This window comes from Euprymna scolopes, chromosome 28 (assembly GCF_053919585.1).
Source record: "Euprymna scolopes isolate OS-2025 chromosome 28, ASM5391958v1, whole genome shotgun sequence".
In the NCBI taxonomy this organism is placed as follows: Eukaryota; Metazoa; Mollusca; class Cephalopoda; order Sepiida; family Sepiolidae; genus Euprymna; species Euprymna scolopes.
The window spans coordinates 38,330,317-38,346,785 of record NC_136509.1 but is presented as its reverse complement, the minus strand read 5'-3'; the positions used below and the strand labels follow the sequence as shown (position 1 = coordinate 38,346,785).

Here is a 16,469-nt window from a genome sequence, read left to right as displayed (position 1 = left end):
TATTTCTTATGTTATATCTCCCCTCTTTGGTTTTCATACATAAAGTAAAGTTTACAGTGTACAAGGATTATTTAATACTGGAGATATTCATAATTGTACCCTATTTCAGAAAAAGAGGGGAGATATAACATATGAGAAATATTTGGAATCAAGTCTCCTCTTGCTGTTATTTCAGATCATTTGAAACCATAGCAGCAAATTTTTGTCTCCTCTCCATCAAGGCCAGAGATTTTTAGGATATATGTGTGTGTACGTGTGTGTGTGTATGTGTGTGACCTTGTCTGTCAATTTATGTGAAGAATGATCTATACCAAACTCCTTTGTCAATTTTTGGTTTACAGACTTGAAACATAGACCAGTGAAACAAATTCAATTTGCTTTTTAGCTAGTAAAAAATATCTGCTAAGGGGTCAAAATTGAAAAAATTTAGAGCTTGGCAGGCTTAAGTTGACTTAACAAGTGTTCTTGTATGCATGCATAAATATACATCAAAGTCGGTTCATTTTTAACTATTTCTTACACATCTGCCGATAGTTCAAACAGTAGCAACTAAGGCTGGAACGTCAAATGTTTTTGTTTCGATTCTAACTGATGGCACTCAAGTCATTTTTTTTAACCATTTGAATCAGCTCTATAACAATAAATGCGAACCTTCATGAATTAAAATATCATATTTAAGCACATTTTATGACCAGGCAATGCCGGGCAGCCTGCTAGTATTTAATAAAGAACTATTTCAACTTAGAATCTATTTAGTACAATGTAGGTAATCTTAAGACAAATATGTGTAAAATGTGTAAATATGCGACAAGAAGCATGATTTTCACAAAATGGAGTCTTACAGAATACTGTCATGTGTTTTTGTATCGCTCACGATATAAAAAAAGTATTAAGATGTCTTTCCCCCCATTACTACATACTACTAAACTGCTTTTAATTTGAAATGTTCTTAATCTCTCTTTATATATATATATATATATATATAAAATTATCAAATATTTTAATCCTCTATCTTATTATAAATTTAAAAAAATATATATTAATATAAAATTAATAAAATTCCTAAACTGTAATAAGCGTAAAATAAATGATATATTTTGATTTAAATTAAATCAAAATATGAATATTAACAGATTATCATCTTAATAAAGTGTCTAGCTAAAATAAGGGAGATAAGTGTGGTTCAGTGCATAATGACACAGTGACAACCTGAGTGATGCAGGTTCAAATCCAGTTGGTTCCATTGGACTACTTTCACTTAACCTTCACGTGGTCCATCCTGTAATGTCATTATATATATATATATATATATATATATATATATATATATATATATATATATATAAAATTATCGCTTATGAAGAAATTATTTAACCCTTTGAACTCGTCATTTATGCCTTTCGGAACAGCTTGTTTAATCCAGTTAAACTAAAACTAGTGAAGAAAGTTTTTAGAATAAGCAGAATGAATTTAAATATAGTTTTAAAAAAAAATTATGAGGACATTTTGGGGTTCTATCTGATAAAATATATTTAAGAGAATTTGATCTTATACTGGACATATCTGTGACCTGCTAGGTCAGAAACACTAATGCTATTCATTTGAAAATTCATAAACTGATTTATCGGTTAAAATTACTATGCAATTCTCCACAGCTACATACCTTTAAAACGGAGCTATTAAACCTGACATAATATGAGACAAAAAGGAGAAAGAAGCAACCTTAGTAGAAGTTAGTGTCCCCAATGATGCCGAGTTAAACAGAGCTGAGAGGGAAAAGATAACGAAATACCAAGGTCTTATATACGACATGAAAAGAAACTGGAATCTTAGGAAGATCTCGATCATGCCAGTAATTATAGGAGCAACTGGACTCATGAAAAAGAATTTCAAAAACTACCTCACAATTATACCCGGTGGGCCATGTGCAAGAGAGATTCAAACAATTGCACTTAAGGGGGTCTGTCAGAATCTTAAAAAGATCCCTTGATTGGAATATATGAGATAGGAGGTGAATACTTGACATCCGGTAGAATGCCCCATACCCAGCTTTTACAAACCGATAAAAAAATTTATTTTTTAAAAATATTTTTAATTATGGAAGAAGAACAAGTCTTCTTTACTTCTAAATTATTATTATTATATAGAAATATTGTTCTTTCGCCATCTAATTTACATTCGTGCTTAGAGTGTGTACAGACACATATGTGAAACTGAATGAAGAACACAAAGGAGTCTTTTTTTTTTCTCTGAATACTCGCAGAATCATTAAACTTATTAAAGAGTTGTTGAATCAACGTAGAGCTAGAATGACGTTGAGAGCAATACATACCTAAGCTATGATTGATTTTGCCCATATTTACTTATCTTTCCATGAAGGGAGAGTTAGACACAAGGTCGTTTTTTTTTGCTTTTTTATACGAGAAAAATCCAGCTCCCTCCAAAGGGGAAAAAAAAAAAATTAAATTGCCCCAGTCTAGAAGGATGTCTACTTCACCGACTGAAGATAGAACAAATGAAGTGCATTATCGGAACAGATACATTTTGTCCTAATTAAAAGAAACAAATAAAATAAAATGGTTGAGTTAGTTAATCATAAATCACGACTAATCAAAAAACATTTTTTTTTAAACATAACTCAATCTCAGAATTTAGTTATATATTTTTTAGCATGCACGTTGTGTTATTAATATATATAGGAAAAACAAAAACTTTAGAAAACTAACGGTTTCCGTATAATAGATATACTTTGTTAAAAGTTCTGTTGTAAAAGAACAAATTTTAAAGGGACATTTGAAGTTGAAAACAATAACACCTTAAGTGCAAGGAGTTTTGTATATATACATAAATATATATTTCTCAAATTTACTAAGAACTTTGGTTATTGAATCAAAAGAAAATGTTTACAAACTCTTCAATATATTTTTTTTACTTACCAAAATCATGCTAATACGTTTCATTATTCTTTTTTTATAATCCTGAATGTGGTATCATTTTTTTTTGTCTTGCCTATTTGGCGAAAGAAAAAAAAAAAAAAGAAAAAAAGCCCTGTTTTAATGTGAGCCGAGAATTGTCATCCTGTTAGAAATGTGTATGTGTGTGTGTGTATAACAAGTGGTTAGTGTCCTGCTTTTTTTTTATGAACTATAATAGAAGCAGTGGCTAGTTTTTTTTTTTCTTTTTTTTCTTTTTTTAAGTGTCATTCTTGTAATGGGGTGTGAAAAAAAAAGTCATCATCAAGCCACGGCCCCAACACAGTGAAATAAGAGATTGAATGGCAATATATATATATATATATATATATATATATATATATATATATATATATATATATATATATATATATATAAATTAAAAAAATAATAAAGTCAAAACAGCAGTTTAGAGAGGCTGGTAGTACAGAACACTTGCTAGCCACTAAAGGACAAGCTGGAGGGAGAGATGGCCAGCCAACTGACAACTCAACTCTTATCATAGAAAATAAAAAATACAAAAAAAAAAAAAAAAATTAAAAAATGACCATATAAATCCTGTTCCTTTCATTTTCCAACTGGATACACTTGTCATATCGTTGTTATTACAGAGTTAGAAAAAAAAAAGTGACCATTATTCAGTGTTGAAGTTTTAAATTCCAAAACAAATATAATTCCTCTTAAGAAAAGAAAAAAATAAATAAAAAATCACCAAAACAGCAAACGGCCAAACAAGAAATCTTCAAGCAGGGATGCGCCGATGCGGATTTAGAGTCAGAGTAATTGTTTTAGGAGTTGGGGTTGGGGGCCAGTGAAAATTAACAGACTCCAAATATATATTATTTCATAGATCCACATGCAATATTATGATAACATATGTATAAGTTTTTCAGTATTTACTTCAACAGTGCTAAATACTTGAGTAGAACTATGTAGTAAATAACGAAAATATATTTATGACAATTTATTGTCATGTATTTCATTTGCTTACACACACACATTTACTGAGTTTCACCTCAAACAAGGCACATTGCCACTTGGATGTAAGGGGCTACTATTTAAGGCAGGGACTATGTAGGGAGTTGAGCAGCAAGATGTCCGTTAACATTACACTTGGACTTCTGCATGTGAGTACAGCTAGGGAAGCAGGGACCCGGGAGTAAATTCCAAAGTCTAACAGTTGTTCAATTATTCCAGTCTGATGCTAAACCCTGACTAGCTCTTCTCATTTGATAAGGCCCTTTTGAGTTGAAATAAATTGTAATAAGATCGGGCTAAGTTTGGTAGTTGCTTTTTCTTTCTTTTAACTTTTATTTTTGTTCTGCTACACACTGACCTCTCCCACTTAAGATTTCCTACAAAAATTGCTCTATTCTTTACGAATACAACGTATATCCTGACGAATCCTCACGAGAATGAAACGCAGAAAGTTCTGTGTAGCTTAATTGTCATAGATTTTCAAAACTTACTATCTAACTCTATGTATCAAATAAATACTGATAACAGAGACATAAAATTTTATGTAGATACATGAATATAATAAAATAATATATGTATCTGATTGTTTCTTATTTATCTACTTCATCTTTCCTCCGACCACCATGTATTAATTATCTATGATGATACAATATACAAAATGGCAATCGCCTGTGTAGAAAAAAAAACTAACAAGCACATGGTTGCTACAAAAAAAAAAAAAAAAAAAAACCTATAATATCAAATATTTTAATCCTCTATCTTATAAATTAAAAAAAATATATATTAATATAAAATTAATAAAATTCCCAAACTGTAATAAGCATAAAATAAATGATATATTTTGATTTAAATTAAATCAAAATATGAATATTAACAGATTATCATCTTAATAAAGTGTCTAACTAAAATAAGGGAGATAAGTGTGGTTCAGTGCATAATGACACAGAGTGTCAACCTGAGTGATGCAGGTTCAAATCCAGTCGGTTCCATTGGACTACTTTCACTTATGGATGCTTGCAACCTTCACGTGGTCCATCCTGTAATGTCACACACACATACACACACACCAGCGATATTCACCCTCAGTGGATTGACCCAGCTTCGTCCGGAGGAGGAAGTTTTATGGGAATATTAGTTCAGAAACTGTCCCCATGTCCTATAACAGAATTAAGCCAGTAAAAAAAACAAAAAAAAAACGTTGTACCATGCTGGTGCAATACTATAGTCCTTCCACCACCATCACAACTAGGACAACAAAGAGAGATTAGCTAGGAAATGAATGGCAATATAAAACTGACCTATCCATTGAAATAATAGACAAAACAACAGCAGCATGAACAATTGGTACTGATCCAGAACCTGACCCAAGACCATATGCACCTTCCAACAGTTTAAACTGTAGGAAAAGCAGCCTATAAAAGCAAATGTAATTAAGCAATCAGTTGTCAGCAGACGATATAAACTGACAGAAAATGCTGATGCATCCTGGGATCAGATTCTGGATCAGTATCGAACATTTAGCAATTAACAGCCAGAATGATGAAGATAGAGAATTGTTAAGGATGAGAATATATTTAGTTACTGATGGAAGTAAGCTGAGAAAAACCAGATATCTATTCTGGTGAAGAGTGGATATACGTGGAAGATATTGGCTGAAGAATGATTCTTGGCGAGAGTTGGAGAAGGGTCAATCAACGGAATTAGACTTACCCGAGATTCAGAGATTGAAAGATGGGAATTTAGCTCTATAGCAAGCCGAATCTCAGCTGCAGTAGGTGCTCAAAAGAATCAATCAGTGAAACAAGTTAAAGATGGAACTGTTAGTCCAAAAGTCAGAATGCTCCTTCTTCAGTACAAATACCCATAAGGTATAATAATAAACTCTCATACTGAATGGTCAACTCCTACAATATCATGTCACTTCAAAGTTCCTTGGGGTGACATATGACCGTCAACTCATTTCTTTCCATACAGCTACCATCATCAAGAAGATGCAGCTACAGGCACACTTCCCTCCTCCAGAGATGTTTGGTGGCTATTGATTGGGACTACGACAAGAAAACGTTACAATCTACCTATATATCTACTGGTCAGTCAATGGTCGAACTGCAGCAGCAGCATGGCTACCCTGAACTTCAGAGTTTACGATAGAGAAGCTATAAATTTGCCAACGCTTTGTGAGTCGAATGATAATGGGGCAAGTGAAGACAACTCTGACTGAAGCAATTTTGGCAGAGACAAACCTTCCCACCATCAAGACAAGAGCCGCCCAGCTGAGTTCCATAGTCCTGGAGCAATCACTACAGCCAGAAAATCCATGTTACCAGATAGCCATCATGAAGGTCTGGCAATGTATGAAAAAGCCCAGTTGACGAGAGAAGGTACATACAACTTAGAGTTCCATATTAAGATCAATGCCAACACTATCTTTGCCAGAATCTCTCTATCCAAGGAGGGAGACAGGTCACCATGTCTTCGAGACAACTGGGAGAAAATCCGGGGATGTGAAAGCTAATAAGAGGGCCCTACAAAGACTGGAGGAGAGCTGAGACACAGACGACCTTGTCATCTACAAACAGATCAGCAACAAGTGATAACACAACCAGTGGTGATGAATCGTCATCACCCCAGGCCATCCAAGTGACCCCTGGGTCCACCCCTCTTTTTTTATACCGACAAGCAGATGATGTTCCTCCTTTCAAGACACTCAAGAATATCCTCGAGATCATTCTTTCTGAAGAGAATCTTCAAAAAGCCAGAGTGATCAGTGACAGCGTATTAGTTCTGCAAGGTCTCCAGCCCTTACATCTATCAAATTCATTTTACAACAACAATGAGCAGCAAATCCTTCAACTCCTCTCTGACCTTTAAGTATAAGGGCATCAAGTAACCTTCACTTGATGTCCTAGCAATGGCAGCATCACCAATAATGAACTGGTTGATGTCCAAGTCAAAGAGAAATTGGAGAATTGACTCTCATTATGAGTAAGCAAAAACAGCCATGAATGACTAGAGGCGACCCAGCGTCTCACACTAGAATCAAGTGCATCTACAGTGACTGAGGAGAGAAGCTTAACCATTTGGCAGAGATAAAGCTAAGCAGAAAGGAGCAGGTGACACAGTGTCGTCTCAAGCAGTCACCACCCAGAATTGAAGTACTGAACCCGCCAAAATCAACTGGTTAGTCAACACAATCTAAAGGAAGTGCAATCTGGGAGAGGAGACTGCGGAGCATGTCATCTAAGATTGTTCACACATACACCACTCTCCAGCTGAATCACCATCTTCAGACACCCTCTCAGTAGACCTTGTCCTCAACCTGGCCATCTGGGAGAAGTGGATATTCCTGATGTGTCCAAACCAATTACAAACAGCTAATTTCAACTCGTTACTCTACAACAACGCCAGCAACACACCACACAACCATGTTCATTAAGTTGCCTGTACAGGGCGAGTCACGGGAAACGGGTGCTTTTAAAAGAAAAAAACTCTGCAAATATTTCAACAGAAATTTTATAGTGTACATAAAAACATTTACTAAACCACCATCCTCACTCCCTATCCCTTACTCAAGGAGAGCAAGGGGCGGTCTAAAAACACCAGTTTCCCATGACTCACCCTGTATAAAATGTCTGCATCTGTGTATTTTTATTAATGAATGTGAATTGTGGCTTTGTGCCCCAGCGGTTGTCATCACTAGAATTCCAACATGGCCAATAAGATGAAAAGCTGAAAAACCATACTGCATGTGTTCGAGGTAAATCAGTTAGTTGGGGGTGTTGGCTCAGTTTAACACGGATTCATATAAATTTACTATAACTTGAATACTCATAGTAACAACTATGAAGTTATGTTTCAGAATTTTTGAGATGAGGATTGATAATCTGTACTATTTGCATCATTTAGACTACTATTCTCATTTTAGTTGTTAAGGTCACAAAGTTTCAGCCAATGTAACCTGCCTTCTTCAGGTGCATATTTTCTAATTTGAGAACTTTCTAGTTGAACTTGTGAATCTATGCCAAATTCAGAAACATGTACGGAACCCTTTACTTAAAGCACAGGGACGGACTGTTCTCATTCTGTCTCTTGCTTTTGAAAAGTGTGCGTTGTGGAAAAAGCTCAGGTTTAAAAATAAATTTATTTATTTGAAAAACAAACTATTTGTTCATTTGGCTTTTCAAATTATCTTTGGATGATTGTTGTTTTTGCACTGATAATCTTTCAAAGCTCATTACTGAGGTATGATATATATACTAGTATACCTAAGAGCACACACAGCACCTGATATTCCCAAATGATCACTCATTTTAGTACTAGTCAGGCTTAACGTTGCTTAATTTTGTTGATCTAACCGGTGTGTCAATATGATTACGCCGTATATATAAGAAATGATGTATAAAACATTGAAAGGGTAAATATACAAGACAAAGATTTACAAACATGAGTATCTGTGGAACTTATGTGAAGAAGTTTTCCATCAAAAGACATAAATGCTTCAGTCACAACAATTATTGACTATTTCAGTTCAGAAAGGTTTTGCTTACAACCATTAATCAACGTCGATCATAGTATTAAAAATGGCCAAAGAGATAGGAAAGGGCAGCAAAATATGGGGTTGGGTAAGGAGGGGGGGGGGTTTAGTGATGACTGGATTTAGCATTTAATAATATAAAAAGGGTTGATATGCCATAAAAGAAAGCAATCAAACCATTTGTCCTGACTGCAAGCCTGTCGTTTGGTAAACGAAACCAAGTGTCATTAAAACACTTTTACTTGTTTTAAACACTGAGTTGTGATCTTGTTTGGAAGGAAAGCCTTTTGTTACAGCAGTGACCGAGACCACATGATTGACACTATGGCCAATGTAGAAATCAGGCACTGAATTCAGACAAAAACAACAAGTAGACGATCATGGTTTTTGCAGTGAACACCACAAGCGAAAGTTCACAAAAAAGAAACGATTTTGTTTTAAGTTATCCAAAATAAATATGTTGAAAGCTGACTTAAATCCATATGATTACTAGGGCTATGACAACAGCATATTCTTTTCATTGTTTTGACTCGAGTATATATCCGAAACAGTTAGACACAGTTAATCAACAGAGAACCACATCACTCTATATAAAAGCATACAAGATCTCAACAGATACACACTTTAGTCAAAACAATGAAAAGAATATGCTGTTGTCGCAGCCCTAATAATCATACAATTCTGTAGACCGCCCGGACGCCCTTGCTTACTTGCTTAAATTTTGTATTATAATAAAGTCGTATACTTATTTGTTTCTTTGTTCACAATTTGATTGATATGCACAAAAGGTGAATTGGTTATTTATTTATTTCTCACAAAACAAAATGTGACACAATAGGATTCTGCAAACATAAAATTGCCTTAGTATAGAAGGGTTTCCCCCTCCATTGACTAAGGACAATTAATTTGAGTGTAGCATCTGTGCAGACACCACACTTCAGCCACCAGTCTAAGGTACACTGTTGTATTTATTTGCTTCCCCACTGAACAAATTAGGCACAAGGCCGTTTTTTAATGTGGAGAGAGGGGGGGGGAGAAGGGAAAAGGGACCAGTTCCTGAGAGGTGGGAAATGGGAGTTGGATAGTGATTTGCACACGGGTATGTAGGATTGCCCCTACATGAACCAGAAAATTGCCACAAGGGCAATGGTCTTTGATTGCAGCATCCGCCGGAACAGATACTACACTTTAAGGTATTTATTTGCTCCCCCACTGAGCAAATTAGGCACAAGGCCTATTTTTAAAGTGAGAAGTGAAGGGGAAATGGGGGCCAACTCCCCGGGGAGTAGGGGAGCTGGATAGTGACAATTGGTATGAAGGGTTGCCCCTACATTGACCAAGGTCTTATATGTGGGGTTGCCCCCATATATGGTCTTTGCTTGCAGTATCTGCCGGAACAGATACTACACTTTGATCTTGGCCCGAAGGCCACAAACTCCCTCTTCTTGCGAAGACGGAAGGTCAATGTGAGGAGTGAAGGGGAGGTGGAAGGGAAAAGGGGACCAGCTCCCGAGAGGTAGGAAATGGGAGCTGGATAGTGATTTGCCAGCTAGTCCAAGTAGGGTTGCCCCTACATGGACCAGAAGATTGCCACAAAGGCAATGGTCTTTGCTTGCAGCATCTGCCAGACAGATACTACACTTTGATCTTGGCCCGAAGGCCACAAAGATCCCCCTCCTGGGAGGGTGTGTGTTCTTCCCATGTACACTGTTTTACCAATTAATTTTCATACTGATATTTACACATTTAGGGAATCTACATTCAAAGAAGAACATCATTTGTATATTACACTAAAGAAAACCTATTTTAATAATTACCCTAATGTTATTTGAGGTCTTTTCATAGTTCTATTTAGAAATACGTATTATCTAAAGTTGATTTATTTAATTTATTTTTAATTTAATTTTTCAATTATTATCAAGCTACACCAGTTTCTTTTAAAAACAGGAGTAAGTTTAAGCTTGAAGCTGTGAGAATTATTTCCCCTTTATGCTAGTCCCGGTTTAATTTGCATAAATGAAAATTGTTGTATTTTATGCTTCCATAAATCCAACATGTGATCATTTTCAAGAAAATTTTAAGAAGTTAAGATATTCAGTGTATCTTTCATAGTATGAAACAAAACTCTCCGCCTGCCAATATGTTTCAACTAGGCAATGCTGGGTATATACAGTTAGTAGCAATTAAATCTTTCAGAAATATTTAGTTACAAAATTTATAAAAAAAAAAAATTAAAAAAAAAAAAAAACTTCAATTTTTTTTTACATGTAAAACATTCTAAATTTGTAGACTGAAAGCCCCACCTAACTTCCTAAAAGCTTCATCTTAAAATAATTCATTGCCAGACACTGGAAAATAATTAACTACACTTGTTTAACATCTTGTTTTCATTTGTCTTGTTTAGAGAAAGGTAACACGTAAGTCAGGAAAGAACCTAGGACAACCAATGTTTTGCAGTTGGTGAATTGAGGAATTGTAAATATGAAACAGAATCGACGTTTTTTTTTTTTTTTTTTTCGTGTAAACTTCAATAATAAAGTAATCATTGGATTTACTTAAAGTTTTTCTTTTCAAAACTTCACCGGTAAAAATAGAAAATATCCACTTCATATTTTTTATTTTTTGAAACACTAGTTCGCAATTTTCAATATGACAAACGTGATGAAATGGATACTTCCTATTTTTATCACTTAATAAATACGCTATTTTTAATTTTTAAATATCAGAAAACGAAATTATGCTGTGATTAAAATCATTTTTCTTTTTAGACATTCGGTCTAATACACCTTATTCAAAGAAGGTATTTTTTTTTTTTTTTAGACTGATTTTTTTTACTCTCTTCATTTTTCTAATGGTTGTTGTAAGTCTAATGTCGTTGTGTACGTGCGTAGTTGGCGCATACTTTAAATAGGAGTTTGGTCACACCCTTGAAAAATTTTCTAAGGTTAATTTGAAAATATTAGAAAACCAAATAATATTATAAATTATTTTATTAAATGTTTAAAAATTTTTTCCGAGTAATCAACATTTTTCTTTGAAAAAATTGTAATACACAGAAAGTCTCAGAAAAAAAAAATTAATCATTTAATAAAATAATTTGTAACATAATTTGGTTTTCTAATATTTTCAAAATTAACCTTAAAAAAAAAAAAATAACGTTTTTCAAAGATGTGACCAAACTCTTATTTAAGCAATTTTTATTTTAACTGTAGAGTTTGGATGGAGGTATGCGCTAGTTAGGGTGTCTAAGTCTGTTTTTGTATTTAAATAACATTACTAACCATAATGGCCTTCGAGTCAAGATCAAAGTGTAGTATCTGTTCTTCAGATCTACACTTCAATTTCTTATTCTGTCAGTGGAGGAGAAATCCTTCACGACTGAGACAATTTTTATTCCTTTTCTCCACATTAAAAAACGACCCAGGTGTCTAACTGTCCAGTGGGGAGGCATCGTAAATAGGAACCATAATGTGCATGTGTTTGTGCAATGAAAAGTGAATGGAACAAGAAAGAAATGAAAACATAATGGAGGCGGTGTGTGTGTGGGGGGGGGTATAAATAATGATAGGGTGATTCCAATATTTCCCCCCCCCCCCGATTCCGATTCTTTATAAATTTCTAAACATTAAACTATAAAGTTATTTTTCCCCAATTAATAGAAGTGCATACATTTTCTCAAACGTAAAAACACTTGTGCAAGGGAGATGATCTAGACATTTTAGTTTTACTGGTAGATTAAAATCAATAAATATTTATTTTTATTATTTCTACCAGAAGTAAATGATTTTGTTTTAAACAATCAAATAAAATAAAGATTAAAGGAATCGTTTTTGGCATCGGGAAATAGACAAACTTTTCGATTCCTGGTTTTGATTAATCGTTCCAACACTCGTTATAAACTCAAAAATCTCATGATCTGAATATTCTGAGTTCAATCCCTACATATGGCAATATTTTCTCTTTAATAATACACAAAAATAAATTTAAATAAACAATGTCATATACAAAACTGGTTATTCAAGAGTTTTCCTAAAAATCTCTAAAAATGTATCTTACTACACACATGCAACACACATTTATTTTAATTTGAATTTATTATTGAGATGAGTAATTTGTATTATTTATTCATTGTGGACTATTATCCTCATATTTTAGTAGTTGTTTCACAACGTTTCGGCCAACTATTTCTCTAGCCGTGGTGCAGTCGATAGAGATGTTGAAGCTCTACAGTTTTAGGTGAGCATTGTCTGAAGATAGCGGTTTCAATCCTATCCAAAGTTGGCCAGAAGCTTAGTTGGCCAAAACGTAGTGAGACGACAACAACTGGTTGGTTGGTTGTTTTTGTTTTACGGCGTATCAACCCTTTTCAGGTTATTTAACGCCGAATCTAAAGATTTTGAAGAAATTTTTTTTTAATAGAATATATTTGTTGTTTTCACGTCGGTTTCTATTTAACCCATAGTTGGGACCCTAACAGGTACTACCACTTCGGGTCAGAGTAATGGTAATTAAAGGGTGGCTCCACACTCCCCAAAGCCCACAAGCTGGGGCCTCACCACTGGATATAGTTTAAGGTCATATCCATGACCCCCATTGAGGGACTTTTACCCTCTGCAGGGGGGCAGTCTGCGTATTCTAATGCCCCACCGACAGGGCTGACAACAACTGGAAGCCAGTAATTGCTGAAGATGCAGTTAAATTCGGAGTTCCTATCCTGTCGCGGTTACCACCTGACGAAGGCCAGAGGAATAGTTGACTGAAACGTTATGAAACAACAACAACTAAAAGATAAGGATAATAGTCTGCAATAAGTAAACAATACACATTTATTTCTCTCTCTCAAATTCATCGATTATTATCAGGGCTGGGGAGTCAGGACTCTGAACATCTGACTCCAACAATTTTTTTAGAACCGACTCTGGCTCCTATTTTAAAAAAATAAGAATTAAATATTTTGTATATAATTTCTGTATTTTATGTCACAGCATAAAAGTAGCGTCAATTTGGATTGGTCCCTCATTTCCTTATTCTTGAAATATGACATAATTTTCAAAGGATCACCTTTTTAGTTACTTCACATTTGAAAAATAATCTGCTCTGTACATAACACATTAGAAAAATGTAATTTCTTCAAAAGTAACGTCACAATTGTTTAAGTTAGAATTGAGGGATCGATCCATACAGCCGCTACTTTTACGCCGTTTCAGAATACTTTCTACGTACTCGTAAAATGTTTTAAAGATATTATAGAAGCTTTTCAGACACTATAATAAAAATGCATTTTCAGACCCATAGGGGTAGACTATCCTTAAATTAGACTTGTGCGAGGAGAGAACAGCTGATTGCATGTATAATGTTATTGATTTGGTTTGGCTTACAGACAAGGGATGACAGGAGCTATGCGTTTCCCAGTGATTGCCTTTATTCAAGAGGGTGAGAAAGAAAACGGCAGGTAATATTAAACGATTTTTGAGTGACCTACTTTGAAAAAAATGTGACTTAGGATACAATAACAGAATACTTCCCTAATTTTCTCCACTATTTTTGAGGAGTCGGAGTCGGGTTAATTTTACCAACTGACTCCTCTAGTCCATAAATTGGCCTCGACTCCGACTCCCCAGCCCTGGTTATTATTTTCTGTTTTTCTTGTCTTTCCTCTGTGAACTAACCTCCTAACACAGCCGTTCTATATCTATAGACCCAACACCTCTCAACCATTCTTTCAACATGAACATACTATCGGAGAAGCCTTTGTTCTGTCCAACACACATCTCCATACTGTCCAGATCTGATTTTCCTCTAGGCTCATCAGGTCTCAGCCTGTCTAAGACACAGACACACACACTATACATCCATATGTCATTCTCATTTCATTTTTCTCCCTGCAATGCTGAACTGTGACCTCACTGGAAAATCTCTTTACAACAAATCAAAAAGGTGGGATTTATATTCATTTATAATTATCTCTGAATTCCTTTGGGTTCATCTGGGAGCAAATTAATTATGAGGTGGGGACCGAGTAAATTAAATAAAAATAAGAATTTTTGTAAAAAAAACATTTCTGCTATTTCTTTCATTTGTAGATAGGACAACATTTAGATTTGGGAAATATTTCTCAAATAACTCTCTGGAGTTCACTATTAAAACAAAAATAGATCTTGCAATTTAAAAAATGCAAATAATATTAACATATGGGACAAATTATTATGAAAAAAAAAAAAAAATAAATAAATACATAATATTTTAGACTCAAGTTTAGATTGATTCACGACTAGCAGGATTTATCTGTTACTAGCCTGGGTGCCCCGTGTTGTCCCGGTGTTTGGAGGTGTGTGTTGAGGAAAAAAAAAAAAAAAAAGTGGTAGTAGGCAAGCAGGCTTGAACCTGTACTGTGAAGGAGGAAAAGAACATGGAAAAAAAAAAAAAAAAGAAAAAAAGTGATGTCTTTGCCGTTGCGTCCATCACCAAACCGGAAGTGGCAAAGGCTATTCAATCAAAAAGAGGGGATGACTTTCGAAAATATCGGTGAAAAATGCGACCCCCTCCATATAGAAAATGGGCCAGTTGAGGGTGAAGGAATTAATGTTTTTAGTCAATTTTTCGATATTTGTTATCTGAACGGTCACGCTTCAAAACGATACCAATCTCGTGAAAATCCGTCGCCTTTGTTAAAAGTTTTAGGCAGACACAAACATACATACATTTAAACAGACAGGTGAGATTTATATTATAGATTACTCAGGAGTGTTCACTTATTTTTGTGATTTGCTAATGGACCCCTTACCTATTTTGCCTTTTCTTTTTATCTCTTGTAAGAAAGTATGGTGGTTGTTGAGATACGGTCGACAGATCAATTTTTTTTTTTTTTTTAATGTTTTAAGCAAAAACAATATTACATATATAATTGTGACCGACATTTTAGCACCTTATAGTGATAGGCTTTTTTTTACTAAAAACAATAGCAGTTGTTCTACTCGAATTTTCATAATTTGGGGATATATTACTATTTTCGACATGTCAATGTAATATTGTTTTTTTTCTTAAAACTACATATTTATACTTAAAAAAAAATCGATCTGTTGACCGTTTCAACAAGCACCGAAAGTATAGATACGACATTGATTGAAACTAACAATGGTAGTGATATTTTACTAGCAGGGCTACCCAGCATTGAGCAGGGCCACAAAAACAGAATATAAGTGGTAAAATAGTGTCTAATGTCTTTATATTACAGCTTCTATCTCTCTACCTTTTTCAATCCGTCCATCTTTCTGATTCCTTGTTTCTCTACATCCATCTCACCCACTCCTTTCATCTCCACTCATACAATTCCTCTTTTGTTTTAATCTATAAATATAAAAGCGAAAATGTATGTAGGTGTGTATGTGTGTTCGCTTTTTCTGTATATCTACAAAAGGGTTTTTTCAGAGAAGCGGTTAGTCAGTTCACAACTTCTTAAAACTTTTTATATCACATATAAATCATAATATCTCAGAGTTACCAACGGAGCTGGCCTGTCTATTTAATTTGCTTGACTGCAGAAAGGCTCGTCGCATGTGGATTAGGCTTTTTTCTATAATAAAAGCGACACTAATTCTGGCGGTATTTTTCCGGTCTCGATCGCCGGAAATGTCCGAAAGCAATCAGCTTTGATCAATGTGGAAATATTATTTCCTAATATCAGAAGACAATTGCTATTCAATTTCGACAAGTAGAGCTGTTTCCCCCTACCCCCAACGTCTTGGAAAAAAAAAAAAAAAAAAGGCATTGCCGCACTAAATGAAATGCTACCCCGCAGTCAAAAGTTGACCTCATTAAGTCATTAAAACGCGCACCTGCCAAATCCAAGTAATTAAATAAATTCAAACGTGTTTCTGTTAGCATCTCGCGGTGGCCCAATGATTAACGTCGCACTCTTTTTTTTTTTTCACACTTTAATTTCCAACTTTGCCTCAAGAGTTCGGGTTCGATCCTCATACTTACCT

General features: G+C 34.6%; 1 protein-coding gene across 26 annotated transcripts in view; it reads right to left on the bottom strand.

The window, feature by feature from the left end:
• The window catches only part of LOC145249568 (uncharacterized), a 585,438-nt gene that overhangs the window by 405,678 nt on the left and 163,291 nt on the right, over positions 1–16,469 (bottom strand). The window contains exon 1 of one of the 26 annotated variants that reach the window (XM_080111261.1): positions 2,937–3,259. The exons of 23 other annotated variants lie outside the window; for them this stretch is intronic. In XM_080111261.1, coding sequence (XP_079967387.1) covers positions 2,937–2,960 — 24 coding nt within the window. In that variant the 5' untranslated portion in view covers positions 2,961–3,259. Of the gene's footprint in view, positions 1–2,936; positions 3,260–16,469 lie in introns of those variants that run through there. 2 more of the 26 variants (XM_080111258.1, XM_080111252.1) reach the window with 2 other exon arrangements.